Genomic DNA, 16,083 nt, shown 5'->3' with positions numbered 1-16,083 from the left:
ATTATACAGATGAGGAATACTAAGAAATAAAAGATGTTTACTCATTTACTCATGATAACACATTTATTAGGCCTACAAGTTGGGTTGGAACTGGGTCTAACTTTAAAGAATGGGGTATCCTGCCTCTTACTGGATGTTAACATTCTATTCCTTGACACCGATCATCATACATTGCTGGCTGTTAATGGTTTTACAATAAAAGATTTTAGTTTGAAAAGATGAGTATGAATGACAGTTGGGGCTTCATAAATAAATAAATTCAGCTTATATTAAGTTGTGAGTAACCAGTCAGGATGTATATACTCAGAAAGGGAAGTAAGTATATTAAATTTTTTTTTTAATTTTTGTCTCACCAAAAACCAAGTTTATTGACAACACATATGGAGTGTCATACAGATCATATAATATTTAAATACACAATATTATTATTTGAATGCCTATTTAAATAGAAGTTGAAACCAAATTTTTTTTTAGGATTATGACTCTTAAATAGACTAAGAAAAGGAAACCAACATTCATCAAAAACCACTATTACATATTGGATACTTTATATATATTGTTTTATTTACTACTCAGAATAACACTGTAAAATGGCATCTATTTTCCAAAAGAGAGCAAGTCTTAAAAAATAATTTACTTAAAGTAGGAAGTGGCTGGACCATCTTAGAAGTAATATTTGCCTGCCTCCAAATTCTGTTATCTTAATGTGTCCACTGTATTTGAGTTATATTAGAGATTATTAGGGCCACTGTAGGATTAGGATTAACTTCTTCCTATGGTTCCCTTAATAACTTCTAACTCTGAGTTTTAACTATTGATCTTAAATGTTTTAACAATTTAAGAAGAAAGTTCTAGTAGAACCTTATAACGTCCAAGTGTAATATCAGAAATGGTCTGAAATATTGTTGGTTGATGAGACCAAGGAAATTTAAATTTCAGTTCAGTAGAGAAGCAGATGGGTAGGGCATCATTTCGCCCTTCCCTGGCTGGTAAACTTGCAAGTTACTTCAGGCTGGGAAAGGTCTACCGAAAGGAGTCCTCTCACCTGAGATTTTCATTTCTTAAACAATAATTTAAAAGTCGAGATACTATTTTTTCCCCACCATTTCCACAGGGCCTTACTTATCAACCTCAGGCTAACTATCACTACTTGAAAATGAATGTTTTGGGCAGCCTGGAGGAAGCAACTGTGAAAAGAGCGACTAAAAAGTTAATTGAATTGTGAGTCAAACCATAGAATAAAATCAGAGAGCAAGACAAGGAAGTCAGTGGTGATTCAGGTGAGCATATAGGAAGAGCCAGGGATCACATTTTGAAGCCAGAAATGGAAAGGATATAAAGAACAGCCAGAAAAGGGGTGGGGGGGAGAAAGGAATTAAGTATTGTCAAGAAAGGGGAATAGAAAGTTATCGTTTAATGGTTATAGAGTTGCAGCTCAGAAGGAGGACAAGTTCTGAAGATGGGTAGTGGTGATGGTTGCACAACAATGTGAGTGTACTTAATGCCATGGTCATGAACAATACACTTAAAAATGGTTCAGATGACAAATTTTATGCTATGCCTATTTTAGCACATTTTTTTACATTGGGCAAAAGATCTAACTAGATGTTTCTCCAAAAATGAAGGGATTAGAATTGAAAAGAAAAATGTTCTGGCCTGACCTGCGGTGGCACAGTCAGTGGATAAAGCATTGACCTGAAACACTGAGGTCACCGATCAAAACCCTGGGCTTGCCTGGTCAAGGCACATATGGGAGTCGATGCTTCCTGCTCCTCCCCCCTTCTCTCTCTCTCTCTCTCCTCTTTCTTTCTGAAAAGTGAATAAATAAAATCTAAAAAAAATATTTATAAAGAAAAAAAGAAAGAGACCCATTGTACTTAAGTTTTTGTTTTATTAAATCCATGGTATAAAATTATCCTTTTTACATTAAAAAATTCTTTATTGCTGCCATGTTTTCCTTGAAGAGCTCTGTTTTCATGAAGCAGATAACTGAGTGCAAAGGCAGATTCTTCCTCAGTGAATGATGTCTGTTAGAAGCTGGGGCTGTACTGAGATGCCACGCCATACAAATCCCAGTGTCTACTCAGGGGCAAACATCTTCATACCTTTTCCAAGGGATGTTTATTAAGACCCCACTATGTATCTTGTAAAATTCACAATTCTGGAAATATAGTATTGAACAGAACCATCCCTGTTCTCATGGGTTTTACATAGTCAGAGGGACAGGCAATAAGCCAACATGAACATACTTAGTGTCAAAGTAATTATTATATAATAAGGATCATCTCAAAAAGTAGAGATGCTGAAAGAATGAGCCTAACCTTGAGCTCTGAGGGAGGACAGTTACTAGTCAAATAAAAGAGAATTTCATTCTTTATATATTTTCTTCCTTGATGTCCATTTTGCTATCTATTATACCAGGACACTTTGGCACTTCCTGGGGAGTTATTAGGAAGGACGGATGCTAACCTGGTTTAATTACCCACCACACCGCAGAGGAGCCATTATGATACAAGCAGAATGAAAAATTAAGGCTCAGAGGGTCACAAAGCTGGTCGGTGGCACAGAGAAAACTCCTGATATTCCTCTCCAGGATTCCTTTTGGTTTTTCCTTTGCACCATGATTTTCCACACAATTGAGTGGTTTTGTTAATCTCTCTCTCTCTCTCTCTCTCTCTCTCTCTCTCTCTCTCACACACACACACACACACACACACACACACACACACACACACAGGTAAAGAACTAAAAACAAAACAAATTCCACTAGAAATTTTGTTAGATGCCTCTGTTATCTCACCAGTTCGAGAAGATGATTAAAAGACATACTTCATGTCCTATACATACATGAATCTTACCATTCCTGTTACTGAATCTTAGCAGTTGGTTACTTTTCTGCCTTACTATCTTAAAAGCCAATTCTTAGCAGGCTGAATTATACATTCTGCTCCACTGTTAAAATGAATAGTACAGTCAAAATGTGCCCAGGATTCTAAGTCTAACATAATGGTAGTGGATACAAAGGCAGAGCATTGAGCTGGATTGGGAACTTTATGTTGAATACAACAAGATCTTTCTGTGATTTTTTTTTTTTGCCTGAATCATCAATTTATTATGGGAGGAAAATGCCATATTGAAAAGAGCAGGTATAAATGAGTGCTTTTAAATTTTATTTTCAGTTGCTGCCTAAACTGCTTTTTTAAAGTATAAAAAAATTTTTCATAGACTCTACCTTCATGTCCAGAGGTTACCTTCAGTGAAATAGCCTCAGCTGTGAGCAGCTTATTTAATCACAGATAGCTTTACTTGCTCTAAGTCTTGCCATAAATCATCTCACTATAACTATTCTAAATATAATATTTTTAGAAAATATTTTATATTTTCTATAGTTTTAGAATATTTTATTAAATAGTGGGCCCCAATATTATATATTGTTTCTTGCTTTAGTAGAGGAATATAGCCTTCTTTAGTATACAAACCATGGCCCTGGCCGGTTGGTTGGCTCAGTGGTAGAGCATCTGCCTGGCGTGCAGGAGTCCCGGGTACGATTCCCGGCCAGGGCACACAGGAGAAGCGCCCATCCGCTTCTCCACCCTTCCCCTCTCCTTCCTCTCTGTCTCTCTCTTCCCCTCCCACAGCCAAGGCTCCATTGGAGCAAAGTTTTCCCCGGTGCTGAGGATGGCTCTGTGGCCTCTGCCTCAGGCGCTAGAATGGCTCTGATTGCGGCAAAGCTACGCCTCAAGATGGGCAGAGCATCGCCCCCTGGTGGGCATGCCAGGTGGATCCCAGTCAAGCGCATGCGGGAGTCTGTCTGCCTGCCTCCCGGTTTCTGGCTTTGGAAAAATACAAAAAAAAAAAAAAAAAAAAAAAAAAAAAAATATATATATATATATACACACACACACACACACACACACACACACACCATAATTTTTAAAATGTTTGTTCAAAATTTCCTTTGTCACTTGATTTGGAACTCAAATAATTTTCTTATATAGACAGTGATGGACTTGATGGTTAGGTGTATAGATTGGTCTACACTAGTTTTACTCATGACATTGCTCAAGAATAATACTATGCTAACAGCATGGAGCTGGCCAAATACCATGTTCACAGGTATTTTCTATCTTTTAGATTCAAGAAAGATGTCAAAAGCATACTCATAACTCAGACCCCCAGAGAGCTGTATGTCAGGAAAGACCTTCACCTTCTCCACCTGCTGGTGGTATGGAAGCCAGTATAACATGGTGAATTCCATGATTGCAGTGTTCATTGGGGAAGGCTTGTGGAGTAGGAATGTGATGTACAGTGAAGTAAAAAATATCAGGTGATAAATAGGAAGATAAAAGCTGGGACCTGTACCCGGGTGATGACCAAATGCATTCATCCCATACTCTTATTTTCCTTGAATGCTATGTCTTGATCTGCCTACTTCTTTTTTTCCAGCTGCCATGTGGCCCTTCCAGTCTAGGGTTTTGTTTTGTTTTGACCTCTGGCCCTGCAATCCAAACATGATTTCAATAGCTCCTTTCCTCCTGGACAGTCACACAGCACTCCTGAATGTGTTTTTGTTTTAAACACTTCTATAGCATCAGGGGAAAGCACCTGAGATAATTCTCCTCTCATATGCCTTTACTTTCTTTCTCACTTATATCCTATAGGTGAAAAAGCCACCCTTGGATAACATATGGATGTTTAGATGATCTGAGGATTAGATTCCCATCTCACCGTGAAAGCAATAGAAATGGTCCTCAGAATTCTCTCAGGAGAGTTGGGATTGAGAGAGGCTTGGGTGGGGCTGTAGAAGAGGATCATGATCAAAGCCTCATTAAACTACTTTTAAGAGTCTAGCTAATTCCACATGTGACCTGGGTTTATTCAAGGAACAAGATCTTATTTAAGTCAAGAATTTCTATATATGTATTTTATCCACATAATATCAATGTGGGCCCTGGTCAGTAATCTTTAGTGAGGCCAATGTTAATTGCCTTTCATGTAATAACTCAATTAATATTTTAAATAACTTTTCATATATTAGAAAGTATATCTGAAAAGTCTTTCTGTTCAAATATCACAGAATGGAAAACATTAGACAGAAATGAGTCATCAACAAAATGATATGTTATTTAAAACAAAGGAATTAGAGCTTTGAATGTAAACCTTCTATTAATGACAGAGGGCAAAACAATAATCCTGACTAAATACTCTTTTAAGGTCTGTTAAATATTGTGGACATTCCAACCAGCCTTAGGTTGCTCTTCTCAAGAGTGAAACCAATTGTGATTTTAAGAATTTTTTCCCGCAACCTCAGTTTATTCCTTACCTACATACACAAAAATCCCTTTTGAAAATGAGTCAAATATGTCAGAAGACACTGCCATCCCTTAGAACAATATTCCTTCCAATAATATGAGTACTTTTTAAACTTTTTATATACCACCGATTACCTTTGGACTTTTTATACAATTAAAGTTTATGAGTAGTCTTGAAATTGGCCAAATTTCCTGAAATTGTTCATTTAGTAACACATCATTAAAATTGCTCTGATGACTATGTCCATCAAGAAACTAAAGATATTTGCATTTGACCATAGTAACCCATACTATGATTAAGTAGAGTTACTTTGTAGCCAAACATGTAGAGATGTCCCTCTCTCTGCCTTTGTACAGTTTGCTTCAATCAAAATATTTCACAAGTTTTGCATCTCAGACAAAATCAGGAAATTTCACACAGTAATGGCTGCCATGGAGAAGACATGTGGAGTACTAGAGAGGAGAGGGAGAGAGTGTCAAACAGTGCAGAGACTGAAGGGAGATACCAATGGAGAGAGTGAAGGAGAACATATGTGACAGAATAAAAAAACTGAAGAATAAAAAGATTTTTGGATGGTGAGCATAAGGCAAGCCTCCTTAGCTTGGCCATATTTTTAGAAATTCCATTCAGTTTTCTATTTCTAAATCAATAAGTTTTGTTTAAAAAGCCAGTGAAACATCCTTTCTTTAATTACTTCCTGAGGGAACAGGGCCTTGTAACCATGGAAAAAGAGATCTAAGAAATCAACCAAGTCTGGCAGTTTTCTTTTGTTTATCTGCCATGGTTCCATCCTCTGTGAGTGATACTGCCCCTAGTCCAGAATGTTTTTTATTTTACCTGTATATAATAGGGGTGGAGGAATGGGGAGGAATGTTTATACATATGTTATCTAAAGGGCTCTTCTCCTTTCTCCATTGCTACATCTGACTTATGAGTGGTCTATCAGTTTTCTGTTAATGCCAACAGTAAATCATTATTTGTTCAGCCCTTTGTGCAACCAGCAGTTACTAAGTACCTTTTATGTGCTCAGCCCTATCTCAGACTCTCAGATGTAAAGATGAATGGAACACTGCCCCATGCTTACAAAATTCATTTTTGCTGTGGACCTAATTAGTGCGGAAGCCCTGCTTGAAAACATCTATTTGAGTAGCCATGTTAGTGATTCCTTCAGATTTCAGCAAAGTCACCCAAACATTGCATAATATACATATTATTTACTTCTTCAAACTCAACATTACAGAGAGATTATTGGATGGCTTTTCACAGGAGAATTTAACTAAAACATCCATGCTAACACTTTTCTAAATGTTCTGTAGTATGGATCCATAGGAAGTGTGTCTTTTCACTGAAAAGTTTTTCCTCTCAATTAAGCCAAACAGTAAGAGTTCTTAGTGAATTTGATACTTAGCTAACATTTTAAAAGATAACACATTTGACATCCCTGAATCTTTGCAATGACATATTTTTAAAAGAAGTGTGAACATTTCTAGAAGTCATCTAGAAGCTCCCAGTTTCCAGAATTATTCTTATGTTCAGTTCCTGGAGATCAGTCACAAGGTAGAATACTCAGAAGACATTAATATTGATACCTCTGATGAACTGAGGAAATTCTTCATTGATTTTTCTTCATTTGTATGCTGTTGCATGAGAGCTGGTTAGTTCAGCTGTTGAGTTTATGATGCTGATGTGATCAAGACAGTGTTCCAGCCTCTGCAGACTATTCTGCTTTCAACCAAAAGCATTTCTCACTCTGGCCAGCTTTTCTCAAGTGCCCACCAAGGGTAAGGGCACTGGGATGGCTGTGCCTAAACTCATCATCCCCTTGGAAGAGATGCGGCAACATGCATGTACACTGCTCACGGAAATTAGGTGATCAAGGAACGTCCAGATACTCCAGTACGTTCAGCCTTTTGTGTAGTGCATTTTCACCCAAGAAATAAAAGTTGGTTTTGTATCTCATTTGCAAAATAGAACAACTTTCTTTGACTTGTTTGCTCTTCTGATGTTCTTGTTTAATAAAAAAAAAAACCGAATGCCTTTTTTTTATCACTTATATTCATTTTGAAATATCCTCTAATTTTTGTGAGCAGTATATTTTATATCTGGTGAATCAGTCAAGGGAAGAATAATAGTATATTCTTCTTAATTAGAGGGTGCCTGTTGGTCAAGTACTCTGTTCCTTTGGGTGAAAGCCAAATGTCTGAAAGTTGCAGGATTAACTTCCGTTATGCCTGTTCTCCTGTTCCTGCCCAGCAGTGGTGACCGCTGCCCTATCAGTTGCCTACAACCTTGGCTGCTGTCTGGCTCAGGAAGCTAGTGATCCAGGCTTAGTGGATATCTCCTCCAAGAAACTAAGGCTCAGAAAGGACACAAACCAGCAGCTCATAGCTGCATTCAGCCCAAAGATGCATTTGATCCACACAGTTTTTTTTGTATAATGTGAATTAGTTGCTGAATTTCCAGCTTTTTTTGGAAAATGGAAAGGTCAAGCAACGTAGGCCTCAGGTTTCTGAAGGCAGCAATTGGTAAGAGCTGAGTAGCTGCCTGCTTCACTGTTTCTAGACATAGACCCTTTCGACTGCAACACTCCCTACCCAAGCCACTCACTAGGTACCTTTTCTGTCTGGCTCCAGAGGCTTAGGATTTAGACATTATCTAACCCAGTTCTTTTTAAATAAGCTTGATTACCATTGCACTATGAGACAGTGGTTAAGTTCTTCACTGAGGGTGCAGGGATAGTGAATGGCTGCTCATAACACATTTGATAGGGAACAACTCATGTAATGTTCTTTGAGGCTATTCATGCTTTGTCTTCAGTAAAGAAATATGAGGTTTAGTGTGCATTGGTTCATAGGGGAGTAATTGAAGGATGTGAATTAAGCAGAATCATCAGATTCTTCGATCCAACCACCTGGAAGAGATGCTCAATGATAAGGAGACTCTTGCAGCCAACTGATATTTTTGCATCACAGATATTCTTGTTAAAACTAGAGGGTCCACTAAAAATTTATTAAATTACTCATAATCTGAATCAAATGTGCCTTTAAAATAAAAAGAGAGAATCACCAATCTTGTAGGTTCTTCTTTCAGTTGGAAAGGAATTGAAAATAATGCTTTCAGTTCAAGATTTTAATTTACTACATTAAATTGGCTAGTCCTATTTAATACTTTAACTCCCTTCTTTGTCATGATTCTGTTATACAAAATAATACTTATTTGAGGGATTAGTCTATCAAGGAGATAAGCAGAAATCAATACAAGCAGTGGACCTGTGTGTGGGTGGGGACTTCTGTTGCTGTAAGCAGACATTGCAGCATCCATCTGAAGGAGACCTGGGGTAGGGTGTGGTTGGCCACACAGCAGAGTGGCCTGGCAGCCCCAGCATGTACCTCAGCTATTTCTTTCCATCTGGCTCCTCTGACAATCCCATCAAGTGCTCCAGGCTCCCTTTGCTCTAGGCCCAACACTATTGTCTACCTTTTCCTCAATTCCCAAGCTCCCCGGGGAGATCTTAGCACCACCCTCCACTGGCATCATAAGAGGCACAGACATGTTCTTTGGAATCTCTGTTTCCCCTAGTCCCTTCACAGACTCGTCACTAACCCCTGGAGGGGACTCCCATGCCAGTGAGCAGAGTAAAATAACGTCTCTAAGCTCATGCTGGCTTGTACAAGCACTTGGAACATCATGGAAGCTGATTAAAACTGTTTGTGCTGCTTTTTCCATGTCTGTAAAATATAACCAGTAATAATGAACTAGTTGTTAAGGCTCTGGTAAAAATTTCTGAGCACTTCCTGGAAAATCAATTTATTAAAGTAAAACAGTCATTACGGATGTTTCAAACAAACTATAGAAATGATCCCTGAAAGTATAGTCTTATTACGGATGTTTCAGAATACACTCTTAGTGGACCCAGTGTGGTGGCTATTTCTCTGACTTGTACATACTCTGGCAGACCCCAAGAGTTTTCAACTGCTCCTTACAAGAAAACATGGGCTGCAGTGCTGGGAGGTTGAGGAAGGAACTTTGAATATATCAGCCTCAGCTCTGATGAGTTGAGGACAGAAAGGATGCCACTGACAGCCAGACTGTCAAAGTCACTTTGGTGAACTGTGGTTTAATGAACAATTTTTAAATGGACAAGCTCAGGATTAGGTCTTGTCAATGTCAGACTCGAGACTCATGTTCCTGGGCCATTTATAAACATGTTCTTTTAGGAATTATCTTTTGTATCTTTGTTGAAATATTCAGGTACCTTCTAAAGCTCCTGACCCATTAAAATTGCAATGGAAATCAAAGAAGTTTTTTTGTTTGTTTGTTTGTTTTTTTCTGAAGCTGGAAACAGGGAGAGACAGTCAGACAGACTCCCGCATGCGCCCGACCGGGATCTACCCGGCACGCCCACCAGGGGCGACGCTCTGCCCACCAGGGGGCGATGCTCTGCCCATCCTGGGCGTCGCCATGTTGCGACCAGAGCCACTCTAGCGCCTGGGGCAGAGGCCACAGAGCCATCCCCAGCGCCCGGGCCATCTTTGCTCCAATGGAGCCTTGGCTGCGGGAGGGGAAGAGAGAGACAGAGAGGGAAAGCGCGGCGGAGGGGTGGAGAAGCAAATGGGCGCTTCTCCTTTGTGCCCTGGCCGGGAATCGAACCCGGGTCCTCCGCACGCTAGGCTGACGCTCTACCGCTGAGCCAACCGGCCAGGGCCCAAAGAAGTTTTTATGTAAAGAATATTCTTTATGTGTCCACAGAGAACTAGTATGGAAGAAAATCTCTGGGGAGAAGGAACAGGAAACAGAATATATCTACTCATTTTATTTTAAATTATGTTTCTTTGGTGCAAATTAAAAATATAATCTGACTAAAGAAAAGCCATATTAAAAACTAGACAGAAGATCCCTCTTCCTCCACACCCTCCCCTGAACACACACACTGGCCCTCCTCTTCCTCCTGAGGTACTCATCCAGCTGGGGTCTGGCGATCCCTCTTTCTCCACACCCTCCCCTGAATACACACACTGGCCCTCCTCTTCCTCCTGAGGTACTCATCCAGCTGGGGTCTGGCGATCCCTCTTTCTCCACACCCTCCCCTGAATACACACACTGGCCCTCCTCTTCCTCCTGAGGTACTCATCCAGCTGGGGTCTGGCCCACCCTCCCCTGGGCCCTCCGCGCCTGTGATGCCATATGTCTTCTCACATCAGAAGCAGCAAGCAGACAGGCAAGAGCTAAATCAGAGGCACTTAGTTGATAACTGTTCCTCATCTGGATTCCTATTCTGTCTAAATTTCCAGAACGTATTTCACCCCAGAGTATAGTTAATTCAGACTATCCTGGCAAGCTGTATTTCTCAGACAGAAAGAAAATTAATAATCAAATTATATTTTCAAGAAAAATGCTACCACCAAGAAGAATTAAACACTCAAACCTTTCCTGCCTTCTAAGATCAAATCTCTTGAACTTCTTGAGTCTCACAACTGCGAGGAGCATGATTCATTTTTTTTATACCACATAAGTAGCCCACAGATAGACAAAGACATAGACCAGGGTATGGTCAGAGTTTTCTGGCCAACATGTGAGGCAGTTATAAGAGCCGAGAGTTCCATAGTACCAGCAGTCATTTTTATTTATGTCTTTATCCATATAATGGATTGTATGTAGGATGGGGCAGAGGGGAAAAGGAGTCTGGGTGAGTCCAGTTAATGCTTTTAGTTAACTTCAAGGCTGATTTACAGTTCAATTAAAAGTGGGCTTCTATACATGTCTCTTTGTCAAATACAATCCAGAGCATTGTTGTCACCAATATCCATAATATAAATTTGCTCATTGCTGTGCTCTCTGTAGAATACTTTTTTTCCCAAATGGTTAGAAATTTCATTATATATGGAATGTTAGTTTCAGTTAGTAAGCAAGAGTATGAATATATTCTAAAATACATATTACTATATATCCATTCAAGAAACTACAAGATATTTTCTTATAAATATTTTAGAGAGACTCTTGCTAAAGTAAAAGGAAAGAAGAAAGAAAAACAGGACATGATTTGAAATCCTGGGACACATTCTTATTTGGAAACCTTACAGGCATCATTGAAGCTAAGGGATGAAATAGAATGATTCTTATTTAATAATCAGGCAGCTAACTCTAATAATGAAGTTATGATATTAACATCTGAAATTTTTGAATATTAGCTATTTGTAATAACTATTCAAAAATATTTTGATATTTGTATGTAAAATCATATCTTATTATTTTTATTTGACTATCAGTAAATGAGACAAGAAATATGTTTCCCAATTAATTTAAAATTCCTTGAATTTTTTTAAAAACAAAGAATGGCCTGACCTGTGGTGGCGCAGTGGATAAAGCATCGACCTGGAAATGCTGAGGTCGCCGGTTCGAAACCCTGGGCTTGCCCGGTCAAGGCACATATGGGAGTTGATGCTTCCGGCTCCTCCCCCCCTTCTCTCTCCTCTCTCGGTCTCTCTCTCTCCTCTCTAAAAATGAATAAATAAAAAAAGGAAAAAAAATTTAAAAAAATAAAAATAAAAAAAATAAAAACAAAGAATGATGTTTTATGAAGTTCTGAGTTTCTGTTTAGCATAAATATTTAATATAAGTAAGTTATTTTTATCAATTTCATGTGCATCTGTATGTTCCAATAAAATAAGGGTACCCATATTTATTTCATGGGAGAAACTATTTGAGTGTTTATACTAAAACTTTTATATAAACTACAGGAACACTCACTTAAAGGAAAATATCCACAATTATGAATTCTAACGTGATGGAACATAAAATCATCTTTATAGAAATGAGGCCTTTATTAAGAAATAGATTCCACTGGACAGGAATATTAGCTTATCTTGACCAGAAAAAATTTTACTGGTTATTTCCTAAACAAAGATTCATTGCACAAAGATTGTTCAAAACATTTCACAAAGAATCAATATTTTCATTAGAATATGTTAAAAGTTTGGCAGTTAAGCTTGACATTTAGTGGACTAGGTCACCCAGGGCAAACTCCCCGTCCCTCTGCAAAGGTATGGAGTTGGAATCAACTTAGGGATCAAACTCCAGAGACCATTGTGTACATTTGATAGTTTAGCTGTTACTACTGGTGCTTTTGGAGTAGTAAGAATGTTTTAACAGCTTTATTAGAATAGTATCCCTTTTTCTCTTTAATATGAGACATTAAAACATCCCCTGAATTTGAAATTTGTTGTTATATGTTGGGAATAAAATTACTTTTCATGGGAACACATCTTTGAATTATAAAGGCAAGTTAATAAAGAATACTTAATTTCTTACACATTTTTAAATATTTGCCTTTAAATTTATAAACAACTTTTCACATACAAACTAATTCTCTCATTAGACTTTCTTAATCACCTTAACAAATATTAATTGAAGGATAACGTGAACCTATAATAAAGAGATATAAAGAAAAAATGAAAAAAAAAGAAATTAAGATCTAAACACCCTGCATGTCCACATATATGCTGTCACAGATGTACAGAAAATATTGTACATTTGAAGCATCATTCTTTACAGTGGCCACACAACAGAAGTGCTTAAGTATATAATTTTTCAGTATGAAGGGTGGGGATTGTGCAAAATTATAATTGCATCAAAATTATGAAAAGTTGAAGAAAATTTCTATTTTCAAATGTTATTTTCAAAGAGTAGATCTTAAACTCATTATTTTCCCTCACAGAAGAAAGTCTAAATTGCACTTATCTTTTTTTTTAACAGATAATTCTGAAATAATCAGCAGAAATGGAATGGAATGCCAAGAATCTGCATTGAGAATAACAAAACATTGTTACTGTACATACTATCCTGTTTCCTCCTCAATAGAATTGCCACAAACTGCATGCTAAATAAAGATTTAGTTCTTCTGGACAGACCACAACTCTAAGAAGCTAGTGCTGCTATATCATATATGAGTATTAAATATGGTATGCTTAGTATATTCCAACCTAAGATAGTTAACTACCTGAGACCAGCTGTGATGTTTAAAGACATAAAGGATAAAGTTTACTTTTAAAGGGTTTCTAAACATAGTTTCTGTCCTAGGAATATTGTCTTATCTCCATAACTATAGCTGATGCAGAAAGTCCAACCAATTTACTCATTTCAACTCAGAATATATCAAAGTTAGCAATAAACAATTAGCATTAGTTTAAAAACCTATTCCAAGGGCAGGTTTAATTCCAACTCCAATTATGAAACTGTCATTTCATTTTCCACTGGATCAAAGGGTATGTTTCACTTCTTGACATGAATGCTGCAGCAAAGATGAGAAGTGAAGTAAAAACTGATACCTGTCCTGCAGGTCTAAAATTTGAATGGAAATTCAAGCACAAGTACTGGGGACACATCAAAGTGTGGTATTTGGTTTGCCTGGAGATGCCGTATTGAATCATGTGATTCTAGAATAACATTAACTAGATTGAAAAAGAAACTTTGCACGGTATGAGCTTCATACCCCACCAAACAAAGTCTTGAAGGTATTATTTTACAAGTATATTTTTAAAGTTGTTTTATAAGAGAGACTTTGTAGAAGTGCCTAGATTTTGCCAGACTTCATCCAGCTTGACAAGAATAAGAGGCCCATGCCAACAGTCTAATCTGAGGGATTAGTCTTTCAAACTCACCATCCGTTTGCCTGTTACAGAATAACTCTTCTAAACTAAAAACCTAGTCAAACAAGGAAGCTGTAGGTGAGGAGATCTGTATAATATTCTAACTTAAGTATGTTTGAGTTTAGTCACTGAAAATTTGACTGTGACTTTAATCTAAATTACTATATAAACAAAAAGTAGATAGTTTCACTTTATAAAAAATCCATTACTGTTTCACATTTCAAAAAGTTGGATTAAAGGGTTGTAACTGACTACAGCATGGAAAAATTAGTCCTTTTAATTCTTTCACCTTAAAGCATATTTTATGTCTCAAAAGTATAAAAAACTTTAATACAAGTACATACATATTATATATACACATACATATATATACTATATATGGATGAAACATATTTTAATGTTGTTTACTTTTTTAAATACTTGGTTATCTTCAAGGTAATAGTGATACAATTAAATTTTGTTCAGAAAGTTTGTTTTAAAATTTTAAGCACTATCGTACCAAATATTTCATATTTTACATTTTATATGTTGCACATAGCCTATACAATAAACTACATAGTTTTTAAATTATTGTTTAAAAAACAAAACAGCTGTTATAAATGAATATTATTTGTAATTGTTTAAAACATCCATTTTCTTTGTGAACATATTAGTGATTGAAGTATTTTGACTTTTGAGATTGAATGTAAAATATTTTAAATTTTGGCATCATCGCCTGTTCTGAAAACTATATGCACCAACCATATCATTTTTTTTTTAGAAAAAAAAAAAACTCATCATTTTAATTCATGTTAGTCAAAGTCTAATGACTATCTTCTATCATAGATTTGATAACCTTATCAAAAAAATCACATTCAAAGTGTAATCTTACATAGTGCTTGTATTGTTAACGTTTGTTTTAATTTGTGGGAAAGTATCGTATCTAACTTGTATTTCTTTGTTAGCTTCATCTTTATGTATTATTGATATTTGTAGTTTTCTCAACTATAACAATGTAGTTACGCTACAACTTGCCTAAGACATTCAAATTTATGTTCTTTTTTCTTTTTTTATTTGTTAATTCACTTAAACTCATTGAATACATAGTATACATTACTAAAAGGTAAATTATGTGAATCACTGAAATATTTTTGTAGACGAATTGTTGTAATGTTTTTATTTTTTCTTTTTTTCATGATTTTGATGTTAAAAATTATTAGCACACAACTATTTCAACCCTTTAATAATGGAGCATCAAAAACATCACCTGTATCCCCAAACAGATATAGAGGACTGTATTTTTACTATGATATCCATTTTCCAGAATTGTGATTATAATATGCAAAGAGTCATAAATATGCCATTTACGATAAGGAGGAGGCAAGGCAAATGCATAGATGTACAAATATATGTACAACAGATTTTGCTTTTTATTTATTTATAATGTAATTTTATAGAATAATTCTGGGATTTGAGAGGATCTAAAACTATTTTTCTGTATAAATATTATTTGCCAAAAGTTTGTTTATATTCAGAAGTCTGACTATGATGAATAAATCTTAAATGCTTTGTTTAATTACAAAAACAAAATCACCAATATCCAAGACATAAAGATAGCAATTCAACAAATACTGTAGTTAAGAGATGAACTCGTCATTTGTATGGGAACTACATTTCACTCTTGGTTTTCAGGATATAATAGCACTTCACCAAAATATTCTTTCAGCCATACCACTGGTAACATTTCTACTAAATCTTTCTGTAACACTTAATTCCCTCATTCATTACCTTACAGTGTAAACAGGAGTCTAATTTGTATCAATTTTATGTTTTGGTTGTAATATTCAGTTCACTCACCCAATGTACAACCAATGAAATAAAAGAAGCATTTAAAAGGATTTCTCATCTTCCTCCTTTTTGTGTAGAGATAAATTGCTAATTATCCAAATAAAATGGTTTTTAGGTTCACAAAATTAACATTTGTTAACTTCAAAAGAGAGCAAGATCTGGCTTTCAAATGGGAATTAACAGTTTTTGCTTTTGCTTTTGGCTTTTTAAAAGTAAGAAAACAATTTAAAAGAATCATTTCAGTGGCCCAGTTGCTGCCCTGAGAATGAGTCTCCATGTGTTCCCTGTTCTGGCAGGC

At 36.5% G+C, this 16,083-nt stretch overlaps 1 protein-coding gene and 1 pseudogene across 8 annotated transcripts in view; one reads left to right on the top strand and one right to left on the bottom strand.

Moving 5' to 3' along the window:
• MBNL2 (muscleblind like splicing regulator 2) overlaps positions 1 to 15,835 on the top strand; it is a 172,451-nt gene extending 156,616 nt beyond the window's left edge. For all 8 annotated transcript variants that reach the window (XM_066238036.1, XM_066238037.1, XM_066238034.1 and 5 more), the window contains one exon: positions 13,066 to 15,835. In XM_066238036.1, the coding sequence (XP_066094133.1) occupies positions 13,066 to 13,193 (128 nt within the window). In that variant the 3' untranslated portion in view covers positions 13,194 to 15,835. The remainder of the gene's footprint in view (positions 1 to 13,065) is intronic.
• On the bottom strand, positions 9,093 to 9,191 carry LOC136309700 (small nucleolar RNA U3; annotated as a pseudogene).
• Positions 15,836 to 16,083: the final 248 nt, after the last annotated feature.

Source organism: Saccopteryx bilineata, chromosome 6 (assembly GCF_036850765.1).
Source record: "Saccopteryx bilineata isolate mSacBil1 chromosome 6, mSacBil1_pri_phased_curated, whole genome shotgun sequence".
NCBI lineage: Eukaryota > Metazoa > Chordata > Mammalia > Chiroptera > Emballonuridae > Saccopteryx > Saccopteryx bilineata.
Note: the sequence above shows the minus strand (reverse complement) of the source record. Positions and strands in the feature narration are given on the sequence as shown.